At 40.0% G+C, this 25,138-nt stretch overlaps 1 protein-coding gene across 2 annotated transcripts in view; it reads left to right on the forward strand.

Moving 5' to 3' along the window:
• The window catches only part of LOC126278386 (flap endonuclease 1), a 77,210-nt gene that overhangs the window by 7,649 nt on the left and 44,423 nt on the right, over positions 1 to 25,138 (forward strand). For both annotated transcript variants that reach the window (XM_049978478.1, XM_049978479.1), the window contains exons 3-5: positions 11,240 to 11,406; positions 11,498 to 11,607; positions 17,206 to 17,409. In XM_049978478.1, coding sequence (XP_049834435.1) covers positions 11,240 to 11,406; positions 11,498 to 11,607; positions 17,206 to 17,409 — 481 coding nt within the window. The remainder of the gene's footprint in view (positions 1 to 11,239; positions 11,407 to 11,497; positions 11,608 to 17,205; positions 17,410 to 25,138) is intronic.

Here is a 25,138-nt window from a genome sequence, read left to right on the forward strand (position 1 = left end):
TCGTGTTGGAGGCTACCTTTTTAGCCATCTCCATTTGTTAATTGGTGCTCCCCCATCACTTTGCGTTCATTGCCCTCAACCGTTTATGGTCCGTCATTTCCTGATGGAATGCCCTTTTTATTTTTAACCACTTATGTTCTCCTTTATGTTTGCCGTCTTAGTTATCGGCCGTTTCAGCAAATGATGCACAGGCTGTTGACCATGTTTTGCTTTTTATCCTTTTTAGCAGTATGGCGAAGGACATCTAATCTTTAGTTCAGGACCTCCGTTTCTCTATGAGTATTTTTTTTTGACCTTTCTCCAGATCCCTGTTTTTAGCTGTCCTTCCACCAATTGAGCTTAATGTGTAGTCATTTTTAACTACTTTTTTGTCTTCATGTTCTACAGTTCTGACGTGGGTGCGTATGACCCTATTTGTTTTTGCGCTCTATAACAAAACAAACAAGCAAACAAATCACCACCAGTGCACCACATCACCCATCGCAGACCATCTTCCAGAATGCATGACACAGTCTGTACAATGCATTCATTTCCCTCCATGCTTTGTGGACAGTAGTCTGGTTCCTCCGAAGGGGCTGATTTAGCATATGAGATTACGGTCCTTGTGCAGTGTCTTGTGGTCACAAGCACATGCTAGTATGTACGTGTGTGTGTGTGCTGGGGGTGTGGGGCACACGTTTGTGTGTTTATTTACATCAAAGCTGTCAAAACATTTTTCGTGTTAGCTGCCAGAGGCGCTGTTTTATTTCTATTAGGAATATACTTATTCTTAGATTTGTTACCTACTGTTTTTCAGAGGTATGTTTATGACTTACTTGGTTATGCACTAATTTAGATTTATTTTTATATCACGAGAGTAGAATTTATATGTTCATAAATTATCTCCGAATCCGCTGACTCTTATGTTTCCATTTTCTGTGCCATGCAATAAAGCTTGTTCATTCCCTGCATGAGTGTTTATATTTTGTACGCCAGCCAGTCTGGATCTTGACAGGCAAAACTTAAATGGCGGATGAAACAGTCAGCCTGACAATTTAAACAGAATGAATAGTATGTTGAAAAATGGTCATATGATGAAAATAAACAAAGGTAAAATGAGGGTAATGTGTAGTCAAATGCCGAGGGGCTTAGACTAGTAAATGAGACACTAAAAATAAGTTATGTAAGTTTTGCCATTTGGGCAGTAAAATGGTGCTAGCTGAAGTCAAGGCATAAATCCATTCTGGCAGTGACGAGAACGGCATTACTCAAAAAGAAATATTTTAACAGGTATTAGTTTTCTGAATGCATTTGGGTGGAGTGTAGCTAGCTGTACATGGTGTAAAATGTGGATGGTGAACATTACAGGCTGCAATGGGGGAGTAAAGCTTTTGAAACGTGGTGGTACAGAATACCGAAGGTTAGTTTGGTAGATTAGGTACCAACTGAAGAGGTGTTAAATCACATTGAGAAAGGTACAAAATTTGAGGCACAACTGGACTAAAACAAGGTACTACTGAGAGGACAGATCTTGATGGCATAAGGAATAGTTTGATAATGAGAGAGGGGACAAACATTGCTTAGGAAAACCAAGGCTTGATTATACTAAGAAGGTTAAAGTGGATATAGGTCGCAGAAATTATGCAGAGATGAAGTAGCTCGATGAAAGTGTTCTTACAGTGTCAGCAGCAGTTGCATTGCGTGCCAATGTTGCTAATAATTTGTATGGTGAACATTGGGAAGTAAACAGAACAAACTGTGTCTGTTGTTGGTAGGGAATCAGAATGCTTGTTCCTAATTTGTATGGTTCCTAAGTAAAGTTTGGTGATATTTTGTTCTATTAGATTAGAATTTGTTCACATCTTTTGTTGGCAAGATCCAAAATAAGACATACAAGGGGGATCAAATATAAACAGGGTTTTTGTTCCTGAACATCAACAGGTAGGACTGGCCTCATGCTTCTGCTATGCTTGTTTGTTGTTGTGGTCTTCACTCCTGAGACTGGTTTGATGCAGCTTTCCATGCTGCTCTATCCTGTGCAAGCTTCTTCATCACCCAGTACCTACAGCAACCTACATCCTTCTGAATCTGCTTAGTGTATTCATCTCTTGGTCTCCCTCTACGATTTTTACCCTCCACGCTGCCCTCCAATGCTAAATTTGTGATCCCTTGATGCCTCAGAACATGTGCTACCAACCGATCCCTTCTTCTGGTCAAGTTGTGCCACAAACTCCTCTTCTCCCCAATTCTATTCAATACCTCCTCATTAGTTATGTGATCTACCCATCTAATCTTCAGCATTCTCCTGTAGCACCACATTTCGAAAGTTTCTATTCTTTTCTTGTCCAAACTATTTATCGTCCATGTTTCACTTCCATACATGGTTACACTCCATACAAATACTTTCAGAAATGACTTCCTGACACTTAAATCTATACTCTGTTAGAAACGCTTTCCTTGCCATTGCCAGTCTACATTTCATATCCTCTCTACTTTGACCATCATCAGTTATTTTGCTCCCCAAATAGCAAAACTCCTTTACTACTTTAAGTGTTTCATTTCCTAATCTAATTCCATCAGCATCACCCGACTTAATTCGACTACATTCCATTATCCTTTTTTTGCTTTTGTTGATGTTCATCTTATATCCTCCTTTCAAGGCACTGTCCATTCTGTTCAACTGCTCTTCCAAGTCCTTTGCTGTCTCTGACAGTCATCGGCCAATTTTAAAGTTTTTATTTCTTCTCCATGGATTTTAATACCTACTCTCATCATACATTTAATCAATTTATTCATCATCTGCAGAGCTAGTTGGCATATAAACTTGTACTAATGTAGTAGGCATGGGCTTCGTGTCTATCTTGGCCACAACAATGCGTTCACTATGCTGTTTGTAGTAGCTTATCCGCAGTCCTATTTTTTTATTTAATATTAAACCTACTCCTGCAATACCCCTAATTGATTTTGTATTTATAACCCTGTATTCACCTGACCAAAAGTCTTGTTCCTCCTGCCACCGAACTTCACTAATTCCCGCTATATCTATCTCCTGAGTAGTCCCCGCCTGGAGATCCGAATGGAGGACTATTTTACCTCCGGAATATTTTACCCAAGAGGACGCCATCATCATTTAACCATACAGTAAAGCTGTATGCCCTCGGGAAAAATTATGGCTGTAGTTTCCCCTTGCTTTCAGGTGTTTGCAGTACCAGCACAACAAGGCTGTTTTGGTTAGTGTTACAAGGCCAGATCAGTCCATCATCCAGACTATTGCCCCTGCAACTACTGAAAAGGCTGCTGCCCCTCTTCAGGAACCACACGTTTGTCTGGCCTCTCAACAGATACCCCTCCGTTGTGGTTGCACCTATTGTACTTCCATCTGTATCGCTGAGGCACGCAAGCCTCCTCACCAACGGCAAGGTCCATGGTTCATGGAGGGAGGCTGCAGTGCAGGACTATTAGAAGAGACGAGAGCATGCTGTTAGATATTCCCCGCTAACGAAGTATGAGCAGCAGGTGCATCCCTCCATTGTGCAATGCATAATTATCAAATTTCTTGCTTGTGAAGGAGTTACAGTGGCAGAAACGTGCCAAAGATTGACTGCAGTTTGGTGATAAAACATTATCAATAATGCATGTGTTTGCCGGGCTTAAAAATTTCAAGGAATGGCAACGTGTGGAAAATCAGCAACAAAATCGTCGTCATCGCACCAGCATTACATACAAAACCATTTGTGCGGTTAAAGACGTTAATGATGATGATCACAATTTGCACAATAAGTCGGAATCAGTTATGGAAACTGTCAAGCAATGGTCACAAATGATACAGTTCCATAAAGTGTGTTCCAGATCGGTCCCTAAACTTTTGACAGAAAATCTGAAGTTGAGACTTTAGGAGGTCTATCAGAGGCTTCAGGTTTGCGGAAGAATGTGATGCATTTTTTTAGTCGGTTCATCACCTGCGATGAAACATAGGTTCACCACCACACTCCAGAATCCAGACAAGCCAGTAAGGAGTGTTGGAGGAAAGGGGAGGCAGCACCAGTGAAAGCCAAGACTCGACTGTTGAGTGGCAAGTTTCTTACAACCGTATATATTCTCCCCCCCCCCCCCCCCCCATCACCGAGGCATTTTGCTGATTGATTTTTTGCATGAGTAACGTACAATCAGTGCTGCTTACTGTGAACTGTTAAACAAGGTGAGAGCTGCATATTGTCGCAAAAACAATACCAATCGATTAGACAGGTCATCCTCCTCCACGACAATGCGCGACCCCTTACTGCAGCTGTAACTGTCTCCAAGTTACAGGAAATGCACTGAACTACACTTGATCATCCTCCTTACAGCCCGGACTTATTGCCCTGCGATTTCCATTTATTCGGACCGCTTAAAGAAGCCCTGAGAGGGCGACGATTTGAAGATGACGAGAGTGTGGAAGACTTCATGCGCAACTGGCTGGTGACATGACCCAGTTCTTTTTATGATGAGGGCTTTTTTTTTATAGTAAAGACAGGCCACTGGTTGCAATGGATTTTATAGTCGAATTGACCATTGTTTTGACTCCTAAATTAAGGGAGTCTTCATCAGAATTTATATTACATACATAAGAAGTTGAGCATAACAGCTCTCGTCATACAATTTTAACACCAAAAAGGCCACGTTAGTGTTAAAATTGTATGACGAGAGCTGTTATGCTCAACTTCTTATGTATGTAATATAAATTCTGATGAAGAATCTCTCCTTTAGGAGTCGAAACCATGGTCAATTTGACTATAAAATCCATTGCAACCAGTGGGCTGTCTTTACTATAAAAAATATTTTCATGGTTGGTGCACACAGCTATGTTTAAAGTTGTATATGAGGGCATCAAAAAGCTACCCATATGCTGGGACAAATGTGTTTCCAAAACAGGGGACTATGTGGAAAAATAAATTATAATTGCCTTGAGTTTTCAATAAATGAATTTAAATAAAAAATAAAAATCCCGTTTGTATTTGATCCCCTCTCATACAGATAGGTTATTGCAGTGATGGATATTTATCTGGCTACACTGTGTATCAGTGTATTATAGCTATCATACTTTCGTGTTGAGATTTCTTGGCTTTACCAGCTCGCAGCCAGGTTGTCACATTCCAACATAACCTAGACCTCTGGCTATGCTACAGGTCGCTGTGTCAGGACATCTTGTTCATTGCTGCCTCCTTTTAGTAGAATTGTGTTGTCATGTATCATGTGATAGTTTTATGTATATCAACATTTAAGTTTAGATCATTTATGTACACAGGAACGGAAGGTGTCCCATAACTGATCCTTGGGGTACAGCACATTTAATTTGTCAGATAAATGTACTGATACAATTTTTAGTTTGATATTTGTATGCTTGATGCACACTGCTTACGATTAGTCAGGAAGGAACTGGTCCAGTTGTTGGACAGACCTCGAATACCATATCTTTCAAGCTTTGATAGCAGAATTTTATGATCCACCATGTCAAAAGCTTTTGACAGGTCAATAAATACTCCTATTGATTCCTGTGCCCCCCCCCCCCCCCCAAAAAAAAAATCTTGTTTAGGATGGAATTAATGCACTCATAAATAGCAGTTGTCATTGACCTGTAATTTCTGAGTACATGTTGTTCATTACATAGGATGTTTTTTTATTAGTAAATTTCTTAAGTTTGTCATAAATAACTTTTTCTAATTCTTTTGAGATGCAAGGGGAAATTGTGATGGGACTGTAGTTATTCTTTCTCACCTTCTCTATATGCTGGAATAACTTTTAATGAGTTCAACACATCAGGGGAAATGCCTACCTGAAGTGAGCAGTCACATGAGAATGTGAGTGTTTCAATTAGCTTTGATGCACTCTTCTTTAATATTGCTGGTTTACCATCAATGCCTGCAGAGTTGGATTTTTTAGTCCTTTCATTACTTTAGTTACTTCATCTTGTGAAACAGTACTGATGTACATTGATCCACTACATGCACTTGTTTTATATTCATTTGCCTGGGTGCTCTAATGTCAGTTTGATTGTAACATATTATCAACAACATCTGTGAAAAATTTGTTAAATGTATTGGCTACTTCTAAGGGGTTTGTTACTTTTTTATTTTTGTATGATAGTGTTATATTTTTGCAAGATTGTCTGTAACCTCCAGATTCCCTATTATAAATGATTGAAGCGATTTCATAAATTCACTGTAGCTCCATTCATTGACATATGGTCACGACACACTACAGATACGTAGAAAAACTCATGAAGTTTTGTTCGGCTGAAGCCGCACGTCAGGTTTCTGCCGCCAGAACGCTCGAAAGCGCAGTGAGACAAAATGGCGACAGGAGGCGAGAAAGCATATGTTGTGCTTGAAATGCACTCACATCAGTCATAACAGTGCAATGACACTTCAGGACGAAGTTGAACAAAGATCCTCCAACTGCTAACTCCATTCGGTGATGGTATGCGCAGTTTAAAGCTTTTGGATGCCTCTGTAAGGGGAAATCAACGGGTCGGCCTGCAGTGAGCAAAGAAACGGTTGAACGCATGCGGGCAAGTTTCACGCGTAGCCCGCGGAAGTCGACGAATAAAGCAAGCAGGGAGCTAAACGTACTACAACCAACGGTTTGGAAAATCTTACAAAAAAGGCTAAAGCAGAAGCCTTACCGTTTACAATTGCTATAAGCCCAGACACCCGATGACACAGTCAAACGCTTTGAATTTTCGGTGCGGTTGCAACAGCTCATGGAAGAGGATGCGTTCAGTGCGAAACTTGTTTTCAGTGATGAAGCAACATTTTTTCTTAATGGTGAAGTGAACAGACCCAGTGTGCGAATCTGGGCGGTAGAGAATCCTCACGCATTTGTGCAGCAAATTCACAATTCACTAAAAGTTAACGTGTTTTGTGCAATCTCACGGTTTAAAGTTTACAGCCCCTTTTTCTTCTGCGAAAAAAACGTTAGAGGGCACGTGTATCTGGACATGCTGGAAAATTGGCTCGTGCAACAACTGGAGACTGATCGCGCCGACTTCATCTTTCAACAGGATGGTGCTCCACCGCACTTCCATCATGATGTTCGGCATTTCTTAAACAGGAGATTGGAAAACCGGTGGATTGGTCGTGGTGGAGATCATGATCAGCAATTCATGTCATGGCCTCCACGCTCTCCCGACTTAACCCCATGCGATTTCTTACTGTGGGGTTATGTGAAAGATTTAGTGTTTAAACCTCCTCTACCAAGAAACGTGCCAGAACTGCGAGCTCGCATCAACGATGCTTTCAAACTCATTGTTGGGTACATGCTGCGCCGAGTGTGTGAGGAACTTGATTATCGGCTTGATGTCTGCCGAATCATTAAAGGGGCACATATCGAACATTTGTGAATGCCTAAAAAAAAAACTTTTTGAGTTTTTGTATGTGTGTGCAAAGCATTGTGAAAATATCTCAAATAATAAAGTTATTGTAGAGCTGTGAAATCGCTTCAATCATTTGTAATAACCCTGTATATAAGAATCTCCACATAGCCTTTGATTTATTAACTGAATTATAAATGTATTCATCATTTATCATTATTTTAGCTGTTTTTATTACTTTTCTTAATATTTTGGAGTATTTTTTATAGTATGTGTGTACTTCAGGTGAGGAATTTTTTGAGTTGCATATTTCATGAAGTAGCCTTTTCTTCTGGCATAAAACTCTTATTCCTCTTGTGATCCAGCTATTTGTTCTGGAGTTCCTGCGTATGGTTACAGTTTTCAGTGGGGATGGAATTTGAAAGAAATGGGTTAATGTATCATTGAAGGTGTTAAATTTTTCATTTATATCGTTCATTTTGTACACTTCCGATCATTTTTCTTTCTGTAATAAGTTGTTGAAGTAGTGTACATTATCGTGATTATAACTTCTACAAGATGTTCTTAAAGACATGTTGTTAATAATACTGACTTTTACTTTTATGCTTAATATTTGAGCAAGATGGTCACTTAAACCTTCATTGAAAATTTGTAGTGAAGTGTTGTGTAAACTCTTCTTGACTAGAAATTGATCTAGAGCTGTTTGGCAAGTTTCTGTTACCCTGGTAGCAGCTTTTACTCCAGCCTTTAAATTATAAGATATTGCAAGGTTCAAAAGGGTCTCTATTTCTATTATTTGTAAGTGAATCATTATTTAAGTCACCACAGATTATCAGTCAGGGTCCATTTTATTTACTTTATTTAGAAATGACTCCATTTTGTTTAAGAAAGTTCAAAGTTCAGAGGACTGATTAGCATGAGGTTAGACGATGTAGTATGCAATTTTGTTGTTAGCACCACATTGGGTACTGTTTTATATATTGATACTTTTGTTAACCCTTTAACTGCTCTGGACATGTTAACGCACATCTTTGTACCTGTCCCTGTGTGCTCTGGACATGTTTACATGTGCCACGAGTCCTTCTACCTGATACTTTGAACGTGTCTACATGTAGACACATTCAGAGTACAAGGTAGTTGGACTGGTGGGGCGTGTTAACTTGTTCAGAGCACACAGGGACAGGTACAAAGGCGCAAGTGTTAACACGTCCAGAGCAGTTAATGGGGTGCATGAAAGGAAGCTATAAATGATGTGTGTTATTTGTTAGTCCCACTTTAGAAATTAAAGTGATGATGGGTTTCTCATACTCTTTGGCTTGAAGGACTAATTTATACAAATTATCTTTGTTGGTGAAAAATACTTGCTCTTGAGTACACCATTTGCAGTCTCGCATAAAAAGTATTAGATTCATGAGGTGTAGGAAAGTAATTAAAGTACATTTAAATCAATTTGTTTGCACAAAATTTATCTTATTCTGGACCGCAGCTCTGAAACAGTCAGCATCTTTCCATATGCATAAAGATTTTTTTTGTATATAAAAGAAGTTTATCCATTGTATTCATAATATCAGGGTACCACTTATTACTTTGAGAAACATGGCGCATTGGCAGTCAGACTTACTATCCCCAGCATTAACAGAAATTATTCTGTGATTGCCCCTACAGCAAAAATCACAACCAACCCCTGAGCAGGCGTACCAGGGTTATGCCAAAAGTTTTCAGCAGAATATTTTTTATTTAGAGTATAATTGTTACAACTTTTTAAACTACCCTCCAAAACTACGCTCTATCAAGTACGGAGTCCCACAGGGTTCGGTCTTAGGTCCTTTACTGTTCTTGATATACATTAATGACTTACCATTCCATATTGATGAAGATGCAAAGTTAGTTCTTTTTGCTGATGATACAAGTATAGTAATAACACCCAAAAACCAAGAACTAAGTGATGTAATAGTAAATGATGTTTTTCACAAAATTATTAAGTGGTTCTCAGCAAACGGACTCTGTTTAAATTTTGATAAAACGCAGTGTATACAGTTGTGTACAGTAGATGGCACAACTCCAGTAATAAATATAGACTTTGAACAGAAGTCTGTAGCCAAGGTAGAATTTTCAAAATTTTTAGGTGTGTCCATTGATGAGAGGTTAAACTGGAAGCAACACATTGATGGTCTGCTGAAACGTCTGAGTTCGGCTATGTATGCTATTAGGGTTATTGCAAATTTTGGTGATAAGAATCTCAGTAAATTAGCTTACTATGCCTACTTTCATTCACTGTTTTCGTATGGCATCATATTCTGGGGTAATTCATCGTTGAGTAGAAAAGTATTCATTGCTCAAAAATGTGTAATCAGAATAATTGCTGGAGTCCACCCACAGTCATCCTGCAGACATCTATTTAAGGATCTAGGGATCCTCACAGTAACCTCACAGTATATATATTCACTTATGAAATTTGTTGTTAATAATCCAGCCCAGTTCAAGAGTAATAGCAGTGTGCATAGCTATAACACCAGGAGAAAGGATGATCTTCACTATGCAGGGTTAAATCTAACTTTGGCACAGAAGGAGGTAAATTTTTCTGCCACAAAAGTCTTTGGTCACCTAACAAACAGCATCAAAAGCCTGACAGATAGTGAACCAACATTTAAAAATAAATTAAAAGAATTTCTAGATGACAACTCCTTCTACTCATTGGCTGAATTTTTAGATATAAATTAAGGGAGGGAAAAAAAAACTAACTTAAGCATTAGTGTCATGCAATATTTTGTGTAATGTAATATCTTGTACAGACATCTTTCTTTAACCTGACTCGTTCCACATCAATACGAAGTGTCGTATTCATGATCTATGGAACAAGTATTAATCTAATCTAATCTAATCTGATAAGACTGCTAACTTGCATGTCGTGCTTTTTTTGCTGGAAGATTTTTAAGCATTTTAATATTCAAATTTTGATTGTTTAATAATTATTTGGTTACACACACTTGAGTGCAACTTTGGGAATTGATGATATGAATTAGGAGTGTTTGCCATTGCAGGAATGTGTTGCAGATACCATATAATCACCATTATTTCACATTAATAGTTCATTTAATAAATAGAAATGTTGAATTTAATGTGGCCAAAATTTAGGATCCAATGCTGATCATGTCAAAATAATAATGTATACAAAATGTGGTGTAAAGAGAGAAATATGATATTTACTCCTATGTCTTTGGATTCAGCATTTCATCCCATTATCTATGTGCTGGTGCTAAAGACTATTGATTGTATTTTCTGTGGTTTACCATGACAGTTGTTTCCTGTCTGGCATGGTTCTTTGCAGTGTTTACTACACTGTGTAATTTTTAATTGCAAATATTTTTTTTTTTTTGATTTTATGTGCTTAGTGCCGCAAATAAGTTCTTTCTTTTCAGGAAGACATTATAAAGTCTAAATTTTATGTAGCCTGCATCCTACAACTTTACAGCTTTAAGAATGTAAAGAGCCTACTCTGATTGCATTGCAGTTGCCTGTGATAAAATACAGTTACAAGTGAAACTGCAGGCATTGTTTGTGCCCAATATTCTAAAATCTCTTTACATTTTGAGTTCCATTTTAATGCCAGTAACACCTGCCTATTTGATTTATACGTTGATGTCATAAGATGTACTACTTCTGACTGCACATCATTAATTTTCCATTTGTTATGTAAACTTTCACATTTTCTCGTTTTCTGATGATGTAATTCTGGAAAAGCACAAACACACAATAGAAACCTTAAGATTCTTCATCTAGAACTGTGATAGTTTCTGTAGCATTGGTAAAGAAGTGAGTTATGTGAAACTCGTATGTTATGTCTTTTTGTTGTTTTCCTGTCATTTGTGAAATTTTTCTTCATTAGTTTTAAAGACAGTTAATTTTTTCTAGCCATCTTATGGGAACATTTTATCGTACAATTCGTCTGATTGAAAATGGCATAAAGCCTGTATATGTATTTGATGGTAAGCCCCCGAATCTGAAATCAGGAGAGCTTGATAAACGTGCTGAAAGAAGAGAACAAGCACAAAAGGAATTGGAAAAAGCTGAAGAAGCAGGTAATATGCCACACAGTCTTTTCAAATGTTTCTTTTATGCTAATGCTGTATTTATATGCTGTTAAAATGTTCTTCCTTTCTTTATCAACAGGCGATGTTGAACAGATAGACAAATTTAACAGAAGATTAGTGAAAGTGACAAAAACACACACAGAAGAATGCCAGCAGCTTTTGAAACTGATGGGGATTCCTTACATTGTGGTACTTTTGATCAGTTTATTTGTTTATACACATTAATGATTTTGTTGGTAGATACTTGTACTGCTGAGTTCTGTCACAAACTCTTAGTCTGCGTTACTCAAGCACATTGAGAAAATGGTGACTCTCATGTTGATAGTAGATAGTGATGGGGAAAGGATAGTTTTTCGGATGATCCCAGTCACAGACAAAAAAATTATGTATCTTAAATAGCAGTAGTCAATGGCAAAGTGTGTTATTAGCTCTTGCCAACTTTGATCTTCCATTCATTTGATGATGTCAAATTCATATTGTTATTGAAAAGTGTGAGGTTAAAGATAAAGCTACTATGAACCTAAAGGTTTGAATACCACAATGTTTCACAGTCATCCTCCTCCTCATCATCTTCATCTTCTTCTTCTTTTTCTTCTTCTTCATATAAAACAAAGATTCCAAGACTTACCAAGTGGGAAAGTGCCGGTAGATAGGCACAATGAAAAAAACAAAACAAAAAACACACACACAGAATTTGAGCTTTCGCAACCGGCGACTGCTTCGTCAGGAAAGAGGGAAGGAAAAGGAAAGATGAAAGGATGTGGGTTTTAAGGGAGAGGGTAAGGAGTCATTCCAATCCCGGGAGCGGAAAGACTTACCTTAGGGGGGAAAAAGGATAGGTATATACTCGTGCGCACACACACACACACACACACGCACACACACACACACACACACACACACACACACACACACATATATATCCATCCATACATACACAGACACAATATGTCTGCTTGTGTCTGTGTATGTATGGATGGATATGCGTGTGTGTGTGTGTATGTGTGTGCGCACGAGTATATACCTATCCTTTTTTCCCCCCTAAGGTAAGTCTTTCCACTCCCGGGATTGGAATGACTCCTTACCCTCTCCCTTAAAATCCACATCCTTTCATCTTTCCTTTTCCTTCCCTCTTTCCTGACGAAACAGCCGCCGGTTTCGAAAGCTCAAATTCTGTGTGTGTGTGTGTGTGTGTGTGTGTGTGTGTGTGTGTGTGTGTTTGTGTTTTATTCATTGTGCCTATCTACCGGCACTTTCCCGCTTGGTAAGTCTTGGAATCTTTGTTTTTAAGATATTTTTCCCATGTGGAAGTTTCTTTCTATTTTATTTACATCATCATATATAGCGGGAAAGCGCCGGCAGACAGGCACATGAACAAAACACACAAACACACACACAGAATTACTAGCTTTCGCAACCGATGGTTGCTTCTTCAGGAAGGAGAGGGAAAGACGAAAGGATGCGGGTTTTAAGGGAGAGGGTAAGGAGTCATTCCAATCCCGGGAGCGGAAAGACTTCCCTTAGGGGAAAAAAAAGGACAGGTGTACACTCGCGCACACACACACACACACACACACACACACACACACACACACACACACACACACACACACACATCCATCCGCACATACACAGACACAAGCAGACATTTTAAAGGCAAAGAGTAAGGGCAGAGATGTCAGTCGAGGTCACAGTGGAAAATGTAGAATGAGAAACAGGAATAATAATAATAATAATAATAATAATAATAATAATAATGTAAACTTTCGCGTGAGGTAAGTTTTTAAAATATAAAATATATGTATTAGGAATAGTGTTAAAGGCTGCTTATATGTCGCGCATAAGTGACAATGTGACAGATAGCAGTAAACCGGTGCTTTTTACCTACACACTGCAGTATTGGTGATTTTTATGAAGGTCCTTAACCGCAGACCATCTTTGTCACTTCTCAAAAAGGTATAGGTTGACAACACACATACTACATTGAAAATGTTTACTCAGTTTTCAATGTCAACACGAGATGCTACCCAAAATATCTGAGAGTTTCCATTGTGCCGGTCAAACCAGTAGCAGTAAGACATTCCTCCACTTGATATCTTGAGGTACATGTCTTAGCTACTGCGGCAAAAAGTTGTGTTATCTTTGTTGCTTGCAGCTGTGAGTTGTAGTGGTGCGTGTCACGCTGTGTTTAAGTGCTTCTGTGAATTGTGAAATGGATGACATGAAGGAGCAATGGATTTACATGAAATTCTGTTTCAAGTTGAAGAAAACTGCAGCTGAAAACCATCGCATACTGACAAAGGCATTTGGTGAGAGAGAACTAAATCAAGCAAGAGCATTTGAGTGGTTCTAGCACTTCAGTGAAGACAGAATCTGTGGAAGACAACATACATTCTGGTCAACTGTCAACACACACACACACACACACACACACACACACACACACACACACACACACACACACCAGAAATGACCATAAAAGTACTTGATGTGACTGACAAGGACCAAAGGTGGACAGTTTATGATGTTTGTAACAGGCTTGGGCTGTTGTAAGGCACAAGTAAACAAATTCTAGCTGAGGAACTGAACATGAGACAAATTTTAGTGAACCAGAGAATTTGAGTGTGTCCGGTACACTTATCCAGAGTCATAGCAGCTGATGTGTCTTCGATATACAGTTATGACCCTGAAACACAGCAGCAGTCATCACTATGGGAAACACCATCTTCTCCAAGGCAAAAAAAACTCTTAAGAGTTTGCAACAACATGAAGAGTCAGTGCCCCCCCCCCCCCCCCTTTTCTTTACATTTGGGGATAATGAATGACTTTTTTCCACCTGATCAGACTGTCAAGCAGTTTTCCTGCAAGGTTTTTTGAGGCAAATGATGGAAAATGTTCGGCATAAATGGTTAGAGGTGCGGGAGAAGAAAGACTGGTTAGAGCACCATAACAACATGCCCATGCACATCTTGCTAATTGTGAAGGGAGTCGTGGGCAAAACCAACAGGGCAGCATTCCTGTACCCTTCCTACTTGCCAGACCTAGCCCCATGTGACTTCTACCTGTTCCCAAAGATGAAAAGCACGTTGAAAGGGCGATGTTTTGTTTCAACTGAAGACATCCAAGTGGAATTGTAAAAAGTCCTGGTCACCTTTAACCCCTGCGGACTTCCAGGAGTGCTTCCAAAATTGGGAACAATACTGGGATTGTTGCATATGTGCCCAAGATGACTATTTTTGACGATGACAGAGGACATTATGATGTAGGACATTCAGACTTCACAAATAAAAAAGTGTAGCATTCTGTGACTGCAATATCAGTGAATCACTGTCGGAATCTGCTAACTTGTCAAAATATCTGGGTGTAACACTTTGTAGGGATATGAAATGGAATAGCAGGTGGTAGACTTGGAGTTATTGGTAGAATACTGGGGAAGTGCAGTCAGTCTACAAAGGAGAGAGCTTACAAATCACTCTTGTGTTCAGACCAGTTAGAGGATATTGCTGAAATGTGGGACGCATAACAGCAGATTTTGAACATGTACAGAGAAGAGCAGCGTGAATTGTCTCAGGTTTGTTTAATCTATGGGAGTGTGTCACAGACATACTGAAGGAACTTAACTGGATGATTCTTGAAGATAGATGTAAGCTATCTTAAGAAAGTCCATTGATAAAGTTTCAAGAATCGTCTTTAAATGGTGACAATAGGAGTTTATTACACACATCAAAAAAAGTTTTGCATCGCCCTGGTTCCCAGAACTTCTGAAGGGAGACGTTGACTGTAGATGTTGTATCACAGACACAGTCCCTTTGACTGTTCAGATATGTCACTAAACCCGCCCAAAGATGTAAACATCCATGCATGATCACCACCTATTAGGCAGACGGGGTCCGACAGCCGATCAGTTCGTCATTCCACCCGGAAGGAGGTACACAGCTCGTGTTGTCTGTAGTTCAACCATGCCTAGACGTTCAGTACCGCAGTTTGATCGTGTTTGCATTGTTACTTTGTGCCACGAAGGGCTCTCAACAAGGGTAGTGTCCAGGCATCTCGGAGTGAAACAAAGCGATGTTTGCACATGGAGGAGATACTGAGAGACAGGAACTGTCGATGACATGCCTCGCTCAGGCAGCTACTGCTGCAGTGGTTGACCACTACCTGTGGATTATGGCTTTGAGGAACCCTGACAGCACACCACCATGTTGAATAATGCTTTTCGTGCAGCCACAGGATGTCGTGCCACTGCGCAACTTCACTCCCAATGTCCGTGGTGACGTCCATCTTTGCAACCACAACACTATGCAGCGCAGTACACATGGACCCAACAATGTGCTGAATGGACTGCTCAGATTTGGCATCACATTCTCTTCGCCGATGATTGTCGCGTATGCCTTCAACCAGATGATCGTTACAGATTTGTTTGGAGGCAACCCGGTCAGGCTGAACGCCTTAGACACACTGTCCAGTGAGTGCAGCAAGGCGGATGTTCCCTGCTGTTTTGGGGTGGCATTATGTGGGGCTGATGTACGCCACTGATGGTAATGGAATGCGCAGTAATGGCTGTACGATACGTGAATGCCATCCTCTGACTGATAGTGCAACCATATCGGCAATATTGGTGAGGCATTCGTCTTCATGGACGACGATTCATGCCCCCATCATGCACATCTTGTGAATGACTTCCTTGAGGATAACGACATCGCTCAAGTAGAATGGCCAGCATGTTCTCCAGACATGAACCCTATCGAACATGCCTGGGATTGATTAAAAAGGGCTGTTCATGGATGATGTGACCCCACCAACTGCTCTGAGGGATCTACGCCGAATCGCTGTTGAGAAGGGGGACAATCTGGACCAGCAGTGCCTTGATGAACTTGTGGATAGTATGCCATGACGAATACCGGCAAGCATCAATGCAAAAGGTCATGCTACTGGGTATTAGAGGTACCATTGTGTACAACAATCTGGACCACCACCTGTTCTCCCTGTGTGGTGGTACAACATGCAATGTGTGGTTTTCATGAGCAGTGAAAAGGGTGGAAATGATGTTTATGTTGATATCTATTCCAATTTTCTGTACAGGTTCTGGAACTCTCGGAACAGAGATGACACAAAACTGTTTTTTGATGTGTGTATAATCCCTACATATCCTCACATAGGGATCATGAGGATAAGATGGGATTTATTACTGCAGGCACAGTGGCATTCAGTCAATCAGTCTTCCTGCACTCCATATGTGAATTGAACAGGAAGAAACCCGAATGACTGATACAGTGAGACATACCCTCTGTAATGCACCTTGCGGTTGTTTACAAAATGTACATATAGATATAAGCATAGTTTTCTGATTGTTACTATGAAATTCTCGGATATTTTGGGTAGCATTTCATATATTATCGTTCTTTGCCTTCAGTGCCCGTATCTGTCAGTGTTCAACAGAGGCTTTCTACTTGTTGTTGTTGTTGTTGTTGATGATGATGATGATGATGATGATGATGATGATGATGGAATGATTGATGAATTTCATTTCGGTTAGTTATTTATGTTGATGAAGAAACTCACAGCATTTGTTTGATTTCAGATCTAATATTACGGATCTGTATGAACGTAGTTTTGTGTGTGTGTGTGTGTGTGTGTGTGTGTGTGTGTGTGTGTGTGTGTGTGTGTGTGTGTGTGTACACCTCTATAGTATCTACCTATTTATTATGAACTGTTCGTAAACTGGTGTTTCGCATATGCAAGAATATATTCTCATATTCTCGTCTTAGTCACTGGGTTGGGTTTTAGGCACCTTGTGAAGCTGAAGCACAGTGTGCAGCCCTTGTGAAAGCAGGTAAAGTGTATGCGACAGCAACTGAAGACATGGATGCTTTGACATTTGGATCAAACATTTTATTACGACGGATGACCTTCAGTGAAGCACGGAAAATGCCAATTCAGGAGATTCATTTAAACAAAGTTTTGGAAGGCTTGGAACTCACACGGGATGAGGTATGTATTCCATCAGCTGATAGTAGCATATCATGTTCTTCACTTCTCCATTAGACATATTTGTTTTGCATCTGTTTTTAATCAATTGGTTTGTTGTTGGCAATAACTTACACACAGAACTACTCGGTCTTTTAGAAGGTGGTAACATTTCTGTAACCAACAGTCGCGAGGTTAGAGGGGGGATTGAAGCTCAATCCCTTAACAATGGAGATCCTCCATGTTCACCAGCAGAAAAATTTAGTCATATGATATGTTTAAGTTTTGGAGAATGTAATTTGTAAAAGAAACACAGTACGTGCAAAATGTTTGTTATAGGTCAAAGTATTTGTTTGCAGGACAGTCTCAGCTAAAGCATTTGTGGTAGTAGCAACTTTCCATAGCATACTGCTATCAGCAGTTCATTATCATTGGTCATAGCCAATCAAGTGATAGTAAATGGTAGTGAATGAGATTTGCTCACTGTTATAATCTTGGGTATCAATTATTTTGACATTTTTGTTTTAATGAATGTGTCACGATCTGAGTGTGTATTTAGGTTGGGACTTAATAGTACAGCTGTAATTGCATGGAGTGAAACAAGCAGTAATATTATTTATAATGGTTGCCACAAATATTTGGCTGTTTTTTTAAATATCACAACTTCTGAGTTGGGGTTAAGTAGGGGCATAATAACACAGCTTAAATTGCTACAAGCAAAACAATGTACCAGCTAACATCATCTACAAAGCAAAGGTAATTACAAATGAAAATATCACTGGCATTAAGCAAACTTTTTCATTCTCTCTTACAATTTATTATTGTACTGATGAACATGACATAATACCTACAGCACAAGGTATTGTTGTATAGTTGGGAAGTTGTTGGTCTCATTAGATACCTAAAAATGTATCTTTTTTCCCATTATAAATTAACTTGGGTTCTTCCTCATTTGACATTCTTCAGTATTTTGCACCATGTCCTGTCTTCACCATCTACCCTTATACTAGTTGTCCATAATTAAAGTTACAGTTTTGAAACATTTTAGAAAGAGAACCAGTTCTCAGAGTGAAGACAAATTTGAACAGCATATCATTGTCATGTGGAGAAACATCATGTAGCAACAAAAATTTAACAGACTTTTACCGTTAGCTGACAGTGTGAGCGTCATAACATAAATGGGGTTGACTACAAATGACAGATGAATCACAGTATGATGCATATGCTTTGATTTGCATAGTACACCATCTGTATTGTTCGATGTGCATGACTGTAAAAATTCAGCAGTCAACAGTTGTGGCACTGTTTGTTAGGTAAGCTAATCTACCACAGCAAGATTGTGCCACATCGGATTTTTAATTTCCCTGGGGCCAGAAACTGCATAAAAAGCACACTGGCATCAGTTTCTAATTATCATGAGATTGACCCAAGACATGTTCAATATGAAACTTACTGGGAGATTAAAACTGTCTGCAGACCAAGACTGAAACTCGGTATCTTGGGTATATGATAAATTGCACAAATCTAAGAGCTGTCAATTCGATTAAATACATAGGAATTACAATTACGAGCAACTTAAATTGGAAAGACTACATAGATAATATTGTGGGGAAGGCAAAACAGACTGTGCTTTGTTGGCAGAACACTTAGAAGTTGCAACAAACCACTAAAGAGACAGACTACATTACACTTGTCTGTCCTCTGCTGGAATATTGCTGCATGGTGTGGGATCCTTACCAGGTAGGATTGACGGAGGACATCAAAAAAGTCCAAAGAAGTGCAGCTTGTCTCTTGTTATCGTGGAGTAGGGGCGAGAGTGTCATTGATATGATATGGGAGTTGGGTGGCAGTCACTGAAACAAAGGCAGTTTTCTTTGCGGCAAGATGTATTCATGAAATTTCAATCACCAACTTTCTCTTCCGAATATGAAAATATTTTGTTGACACCCACCTACGTAGGGAGAAATGATAATCATAATAAAATAAGAGAAATCGGAGCTTGAATGGAAAGATTTAGGTGTTCCTTTTTGCCATGGGAATGGTAGAGTAGTAGTATGAAAATGGTTTGATGAACTCAGCCAGGCACTTAAGTGTGAATTACAGAGTAACCATGTAGATGTAGATTTTTACCTTCTGTGAGCAAGTGCTCTACTGTCTGAGCTACCCAAGAACGACTCACGACCTGTCCTCACAGCTGTACTTCCGCCAGTACCTCATCTGATACCTTCCAAACTTCACAGAAGCTCTCCTGTGAAACTTGCAGAACTAGCACTCTTGCAGGAAAGGATATTGCAGAGACATGGCTTTGCCACAACCCGAGGGATGTTTCCAGAATGAAATTTTCACTCTGCAGCAGATTGTGCGCCGATATGAATCTACCTGGCAGATTAAAACTGTGTACCCGCAAAAGGCAAAGGTCCCAAGTTCGAGTCTCGGTCCACACACAGTTTTAATCTGCCAGGAAGTTTCTTATCAGCACACAGTCCGCTGCAGAGTAAAAATTTCATTCTGTGTGTCCAATATGGTATGCACTGTTTTCTGACACAAGTTGAAATTGAGAAACAACATGTACCACAAGAGATCAGAGTATCTTGGAGGTCATGTTCCAAATGTGGTGCACATAGCTTGCCTTCAATTCAGGTACGTCCGTAATTGAAGCATGGAAGATAACATCTTTGTTTAACACACAACCAAAGGTCACACAGATTATCAGGTGGTCTGGGTGGCCAGGCTGTTTTCTAGCATTTTCGAAATACCTCTGCAGCAGCCACTTCACTGTCTGTGCAGTGTGCAGAGGAGCACCATCTTGCATAAAAATGATCCTACCCAGTTGAAGGGTTGGAATGATATTAGTGTGCAAAAGACTCACATGGCATTTACCAGTGATGGTACAGGCAACAGGACTTATCTCCTCAAAAAACTACAGCCCTACGATAAATGTTGCAATCAACTGACACCACACAGTCCTGTTTTCAGATTGAAGTGGTGCTGGTTGATGTGCATATGAATTTTGTTTTGCTCATGTTCTGCAGTTATGCATATTGATATGTCCTTGGAGATGGAAATGGGCTGTGTCTATATGTTTCATAAAATTTTATGTACCATTCTTTCAGGCATGTCCATTGTTCGGGCAGTCCCCCATGCACAGCATGTTTACACACAATCACTTGACCCTAAGTGCAATGCTGTGGCCACATCTTTGATGGATGTCGAATCAACTGATTTCCTCCCTCTGCCACATTGCATTTCAAAAGAACCTGTCTTTTCAAATTCTGTAATCATTTTCTCCAGGCACTTCGCAGACATTAGACCAATGCCTTTTCTCATGCACTTGAGTGTCTGGAACTTCTGCAAGGGCTACTGGCACACAGGCACCGTTCTAGTAAAAGAGCTTTACAAGCAGCACACAATCTTTCATGGAGACAGTCATAGTGGGTGTCTTGATGCAAACTGAGGAACACAATGTGTCTCATGTGTGGTGGGAGTTAATAATATGCTCCTCAAATTTGATGTCGTTCTGAGCGGTGCTTCTCTTTCTACAGCATTTTGAAATTTCCACTTTAGTCATGAACGCTTTGTACACAGGGTAAAAAAAACTGTACACAATAGTTTAGAATTACATCAGTCACCATAATCCTCTTGTCCGCTCACAACACATGGCTACATGACCATGCTGATAGTTGATGCAGCATCTTCTATCCCACATCACTCCCACTGACACAATTAATCCTGTATCTTTGTGATGGATATTTTAGCGTGTTTTTTACCTTCCTGTCCTTGTCCTGCCAACCACCCAACTCCTCCCTTCCCCCCCCCCCCCCCCCCTTTTCTCTTCTCTTATTCCAGTACGCACGTACTGACCGTACATAATACATATGGTCTCTCTCTTCCTTTTACATATCACCTCACTGACGTGCATCCCACATTTTTTATCATCTTGTGTTTTCTCGTAAATTTGAGTTTGTTTTTGCCTTTGTTAGCCCTGCTCCGTCGTGTTTCACCTTCTTTCCCCATACTTCACTCATTCCGTTCTGTTTGTCAATCTTTCCACATATTTTAATAGAGGGAAACATTCCACATGGGAAAAATATATCTAAAAGCAAAGATGATGTAACTTACCAAACGAAAGTGTTGGTATGTTGATAAACACACACACACACACACACACACACACACACACACACACACACACACACACACACACACACAAACACACACAAAATTCAGACTTTCGCAACCCACGGTTGCTTCATCAGAAAAGAGGGAAGGAGAGGGAAAGACGAAAGGATGTGGGTTTCAAGGGAGAGAGTAAAGAGTCATTCCAATCCCGGGAGCGGAAAGACTTACCTTAGGGGGGGAAAAGGACGCGCGCACACACACACACACACACACACACACACACACACACACACACACACACATTCTGAGTGTGTTTTGTGTTTTATTTGTGTGTCTATCAACATACCAATGCTTTCGTTTGGTAAGTTACATCATTTTTGTTTTCAGATATATTTCCACATATTTTGAATTTTTTTGAGTTTTAACTTTTTAGGTAATTTACTTATTTTTATGCATGTTTATTCTCCTTCCACCTGCACCAATGTAGAAGTTTCCTTATTTGTAGTTAGAACCCAATCATGCATCCTGTTCCTATGTTATTGCCTGGTTCTTTGAAACCCCCTCCCCCCAACAGCCTTACCCACAAATTAACCATATCGGGCTGCAACCCCTCATTTCACAATGACCACCTCCCTCACCAACTTAGTGCTACAAAACAATGAAAATCAGGCCCAAGCCTCCTTGCAGTACCTCCTGTCCATCTGTCAAATTCTTCTGTTTTGCAATTCTACATTCCCTGTTCCCATCTCACACACAACAACTCTTGCCCTCCAAGAACTTAAGTAGCATGTACAACACTACATCATAAATCTTTCCAACCTGTTACCACCTACTTCCACCTGGCACTAACACTATCCATCACCTAAACAACCACCTCCAACCCCTCCCTCCATTTCCCCTCATAACTGACAAACCCTACTACATTTACCACATCCACAGGATCTCCCTCCCACCATCATACAGAATCCAGAACCCAAACAGACCCAAAACAGAGTCATGAATCTTTCCTCCAAAAGCCTTTGTATCACGGAAGTATTAGTCTCTTTCGAAGGCCCCGCTGTCTACCCACTCCCAAATTCAATCAGGCTTACTTGTTAAAGACCTTTTCTCCTTCTCTTGGGCCATGCAGAGTAAAGACCTTTTCCCCTTCTCATGGGCCCTGCAGTGGAAATACTTTTTCGCCACCAACTCTACCAATCAGACACAACCCAAAACCAATGTTGAATGCTGCCTGACTCAGTTCGCTTCTCCATCCAGCCGTGATCCATCCCACTACACAATTTTGTAACATCAAACCGTGCCTCACCATCTTTTGCTAAATCCCTCAGCATGGAAGCTCACCATACAACTACGAAAATAACTTCAATTCACCACCTAAAAAGTGAACTACTGAGATTACCTAGTGGATGCACTCCATCAGTTGTCAGATTTGTCCATCTACAAAACCTGCCAGTGACCCTATTCCAGAAATCCAACAGGATTTGTAGTCTCTCCTCAGATCCTTAGGCACATTCCAGAACCTCTCCCCTGAGTCTAATTTCCCTTCATGCCTACTACTCCCTGCACTCCTACCTTCTAAATGCTTCCTAAAGCCCATAAACCTAACCACCCAGAACCCCCTTTGTGTTCAGTTACTGTGGCCTCACTGAAAGAATCTCTGCTCTCATGGACCAACATCTTCAGCCTACTACCTGTAACCTTTCCTCCTGTATAAATGACTCCAATCATTTCCTACACTGACTTTCCACAGTTCCTATTCCTTCACAGCATAGCACAGCACCTTGCTCATCTCTGTTGATGCCATCTCCCGTTACACTAACATCCCTAATGCCCATGGCCTTGCTGCTATTGAACACTACCTTCCCAAACACCCAGCTGATTCTAAACCTACAACCTCCATTCTGATTACCACAACTAACTACATCCTCACCCACAGTTACTTCTCAATTGAATGCATCACCTACAAACAGATCTGTGGTGTGGTAATGGGCACCTACATGGCATCGTCCTATGACAACCTTCTAACACTTTAGACGACAGGAATAGATGTGGAGCTGATTTGCCAACTTCACACCGTTCTCATATAAGTTGACTTACTTGGTATGCACAGCCGATCTTTCTCTCTGTATAGTCGGCTACGTCGCTCTCCAAAAACTACTACTCTGAAGAATAAAGCTGATAAGGGAATTTACCCCCCCCCCCCCCTCTCTCTCTCTCTCTCTCTCTCTCTCTCTCTCTCTCTCTCTCTCTCTCTCTCTCTCTCTATCACTCACCCCACATCCCCCCCAATTGTGAAATAAGTGGATATTAGCTTAGTTTTGGTATATTTCAACTTCCACAAAGAACAAATTCACCATTTCTCACATAAATATTCGAAAGTTTGCAAGTCAACCTATTCGTCTTGCATTAGACTCAATTAAATACATTTAAAATAGTGTTGGTTTAACAATCACATAATTTATGAACATGTCTTGCTTTTAGCAAGTCCACACATGAATTACTTGAAAGTCTAACCTCATTTCTTAATTTGTCCTTAACATTCATCACAGTCACTTAAAGCACAGAATAATACATAAACACTCCTTGTTCTTCTCTACACATGCACTGAAACACTATTGGTCGCACATCAGGTATTTGTTGGCCGCCGTTCGGTCACCACATCCACATTTTGCTCATGACTGTTTTTAGACCTGCACACACAAACATGCAATCTGCAGTAGGTCGGATTCATCTCTCTCACACTTCTATTTAAAATATCGTGTGTTCGAGACTGAGGAAGGCTAGGTGGTTCTAGAATTTAGGCGGAAATTGTTGAAGCACTACATATTCCCCCCCCCCCCTCGGATCGAACACGCGATATATTATATACAGTTGATGATGATGATGATGATGATGATGATGTCCCATACACCAAAGAGCATAGGGGATGATGTGGGAGACCCGCACCACTGTACTAGGCAAGGTTCTAGAGGTGGTGGTTTGCCATTGCCTTCCTCTGACCATAATGGGGATGGATAATGATGATGATGATGATGACGACAACGACGACGACGACGACGACACTCAGCCATCTTGAGGCAGGAAAAATCCCTGACCCCACTAGGAATTGAATCCGGGACCCCATGCCTGGGAAGCAAGAATGCTACCACAGGACGACGAACTGCGGACCATACAGTCATTATGTACATTTATATCACGTGTAATACCAATTTATATTTCAATAGTATACCTTGTTCTTTTCATAACTGTGAAACCCCTTCTTTGTTATTTAGCTAGTTCTTATTTTTTCATTTTACTTTAATTATAAAATATGAACATTTCAATCAATGTTGGAGTTGATTTTCTTATGTCTAGGAATCGTGAGCATTAAACCTTTAGTTTCCAATTGTAAGCTCCAGATGTTCATGACACTTGAGTACTTTATTTTTTGTCCTAATTCCTTGTACTATTTTTCCATAGTACGTTCTAGTATCATTATTTATAGTAGTTTGTAGTGTGGAGGGAACTCTGGGCCAATGGGTGTTCTTTTCGACACTTGTAAATTCACGTAAAACATAATAATGCTAGTGATATATAGAATTGAAACTTAACAGAATAATTCCTATTACATGTGTGACTTTTGTCAGATACTGTC

The sequence above is a fragment of the Schistocerca gregaria genome, chromosome 6, assembly GCF_023897955.1.
Source record: "Schistocerca gregaria isolate iqSchGreg1 chromosome 6, iqSchGreg1.2, whole genome shotgun sequence".
NCBI classification, from domain to species: domain Eukaryota; kingdom Metazoa; phylum Arthropoda; class Insecta; order Orthoptera; family Acrididae; genus Schistocerca; species Schistocerca gregaria.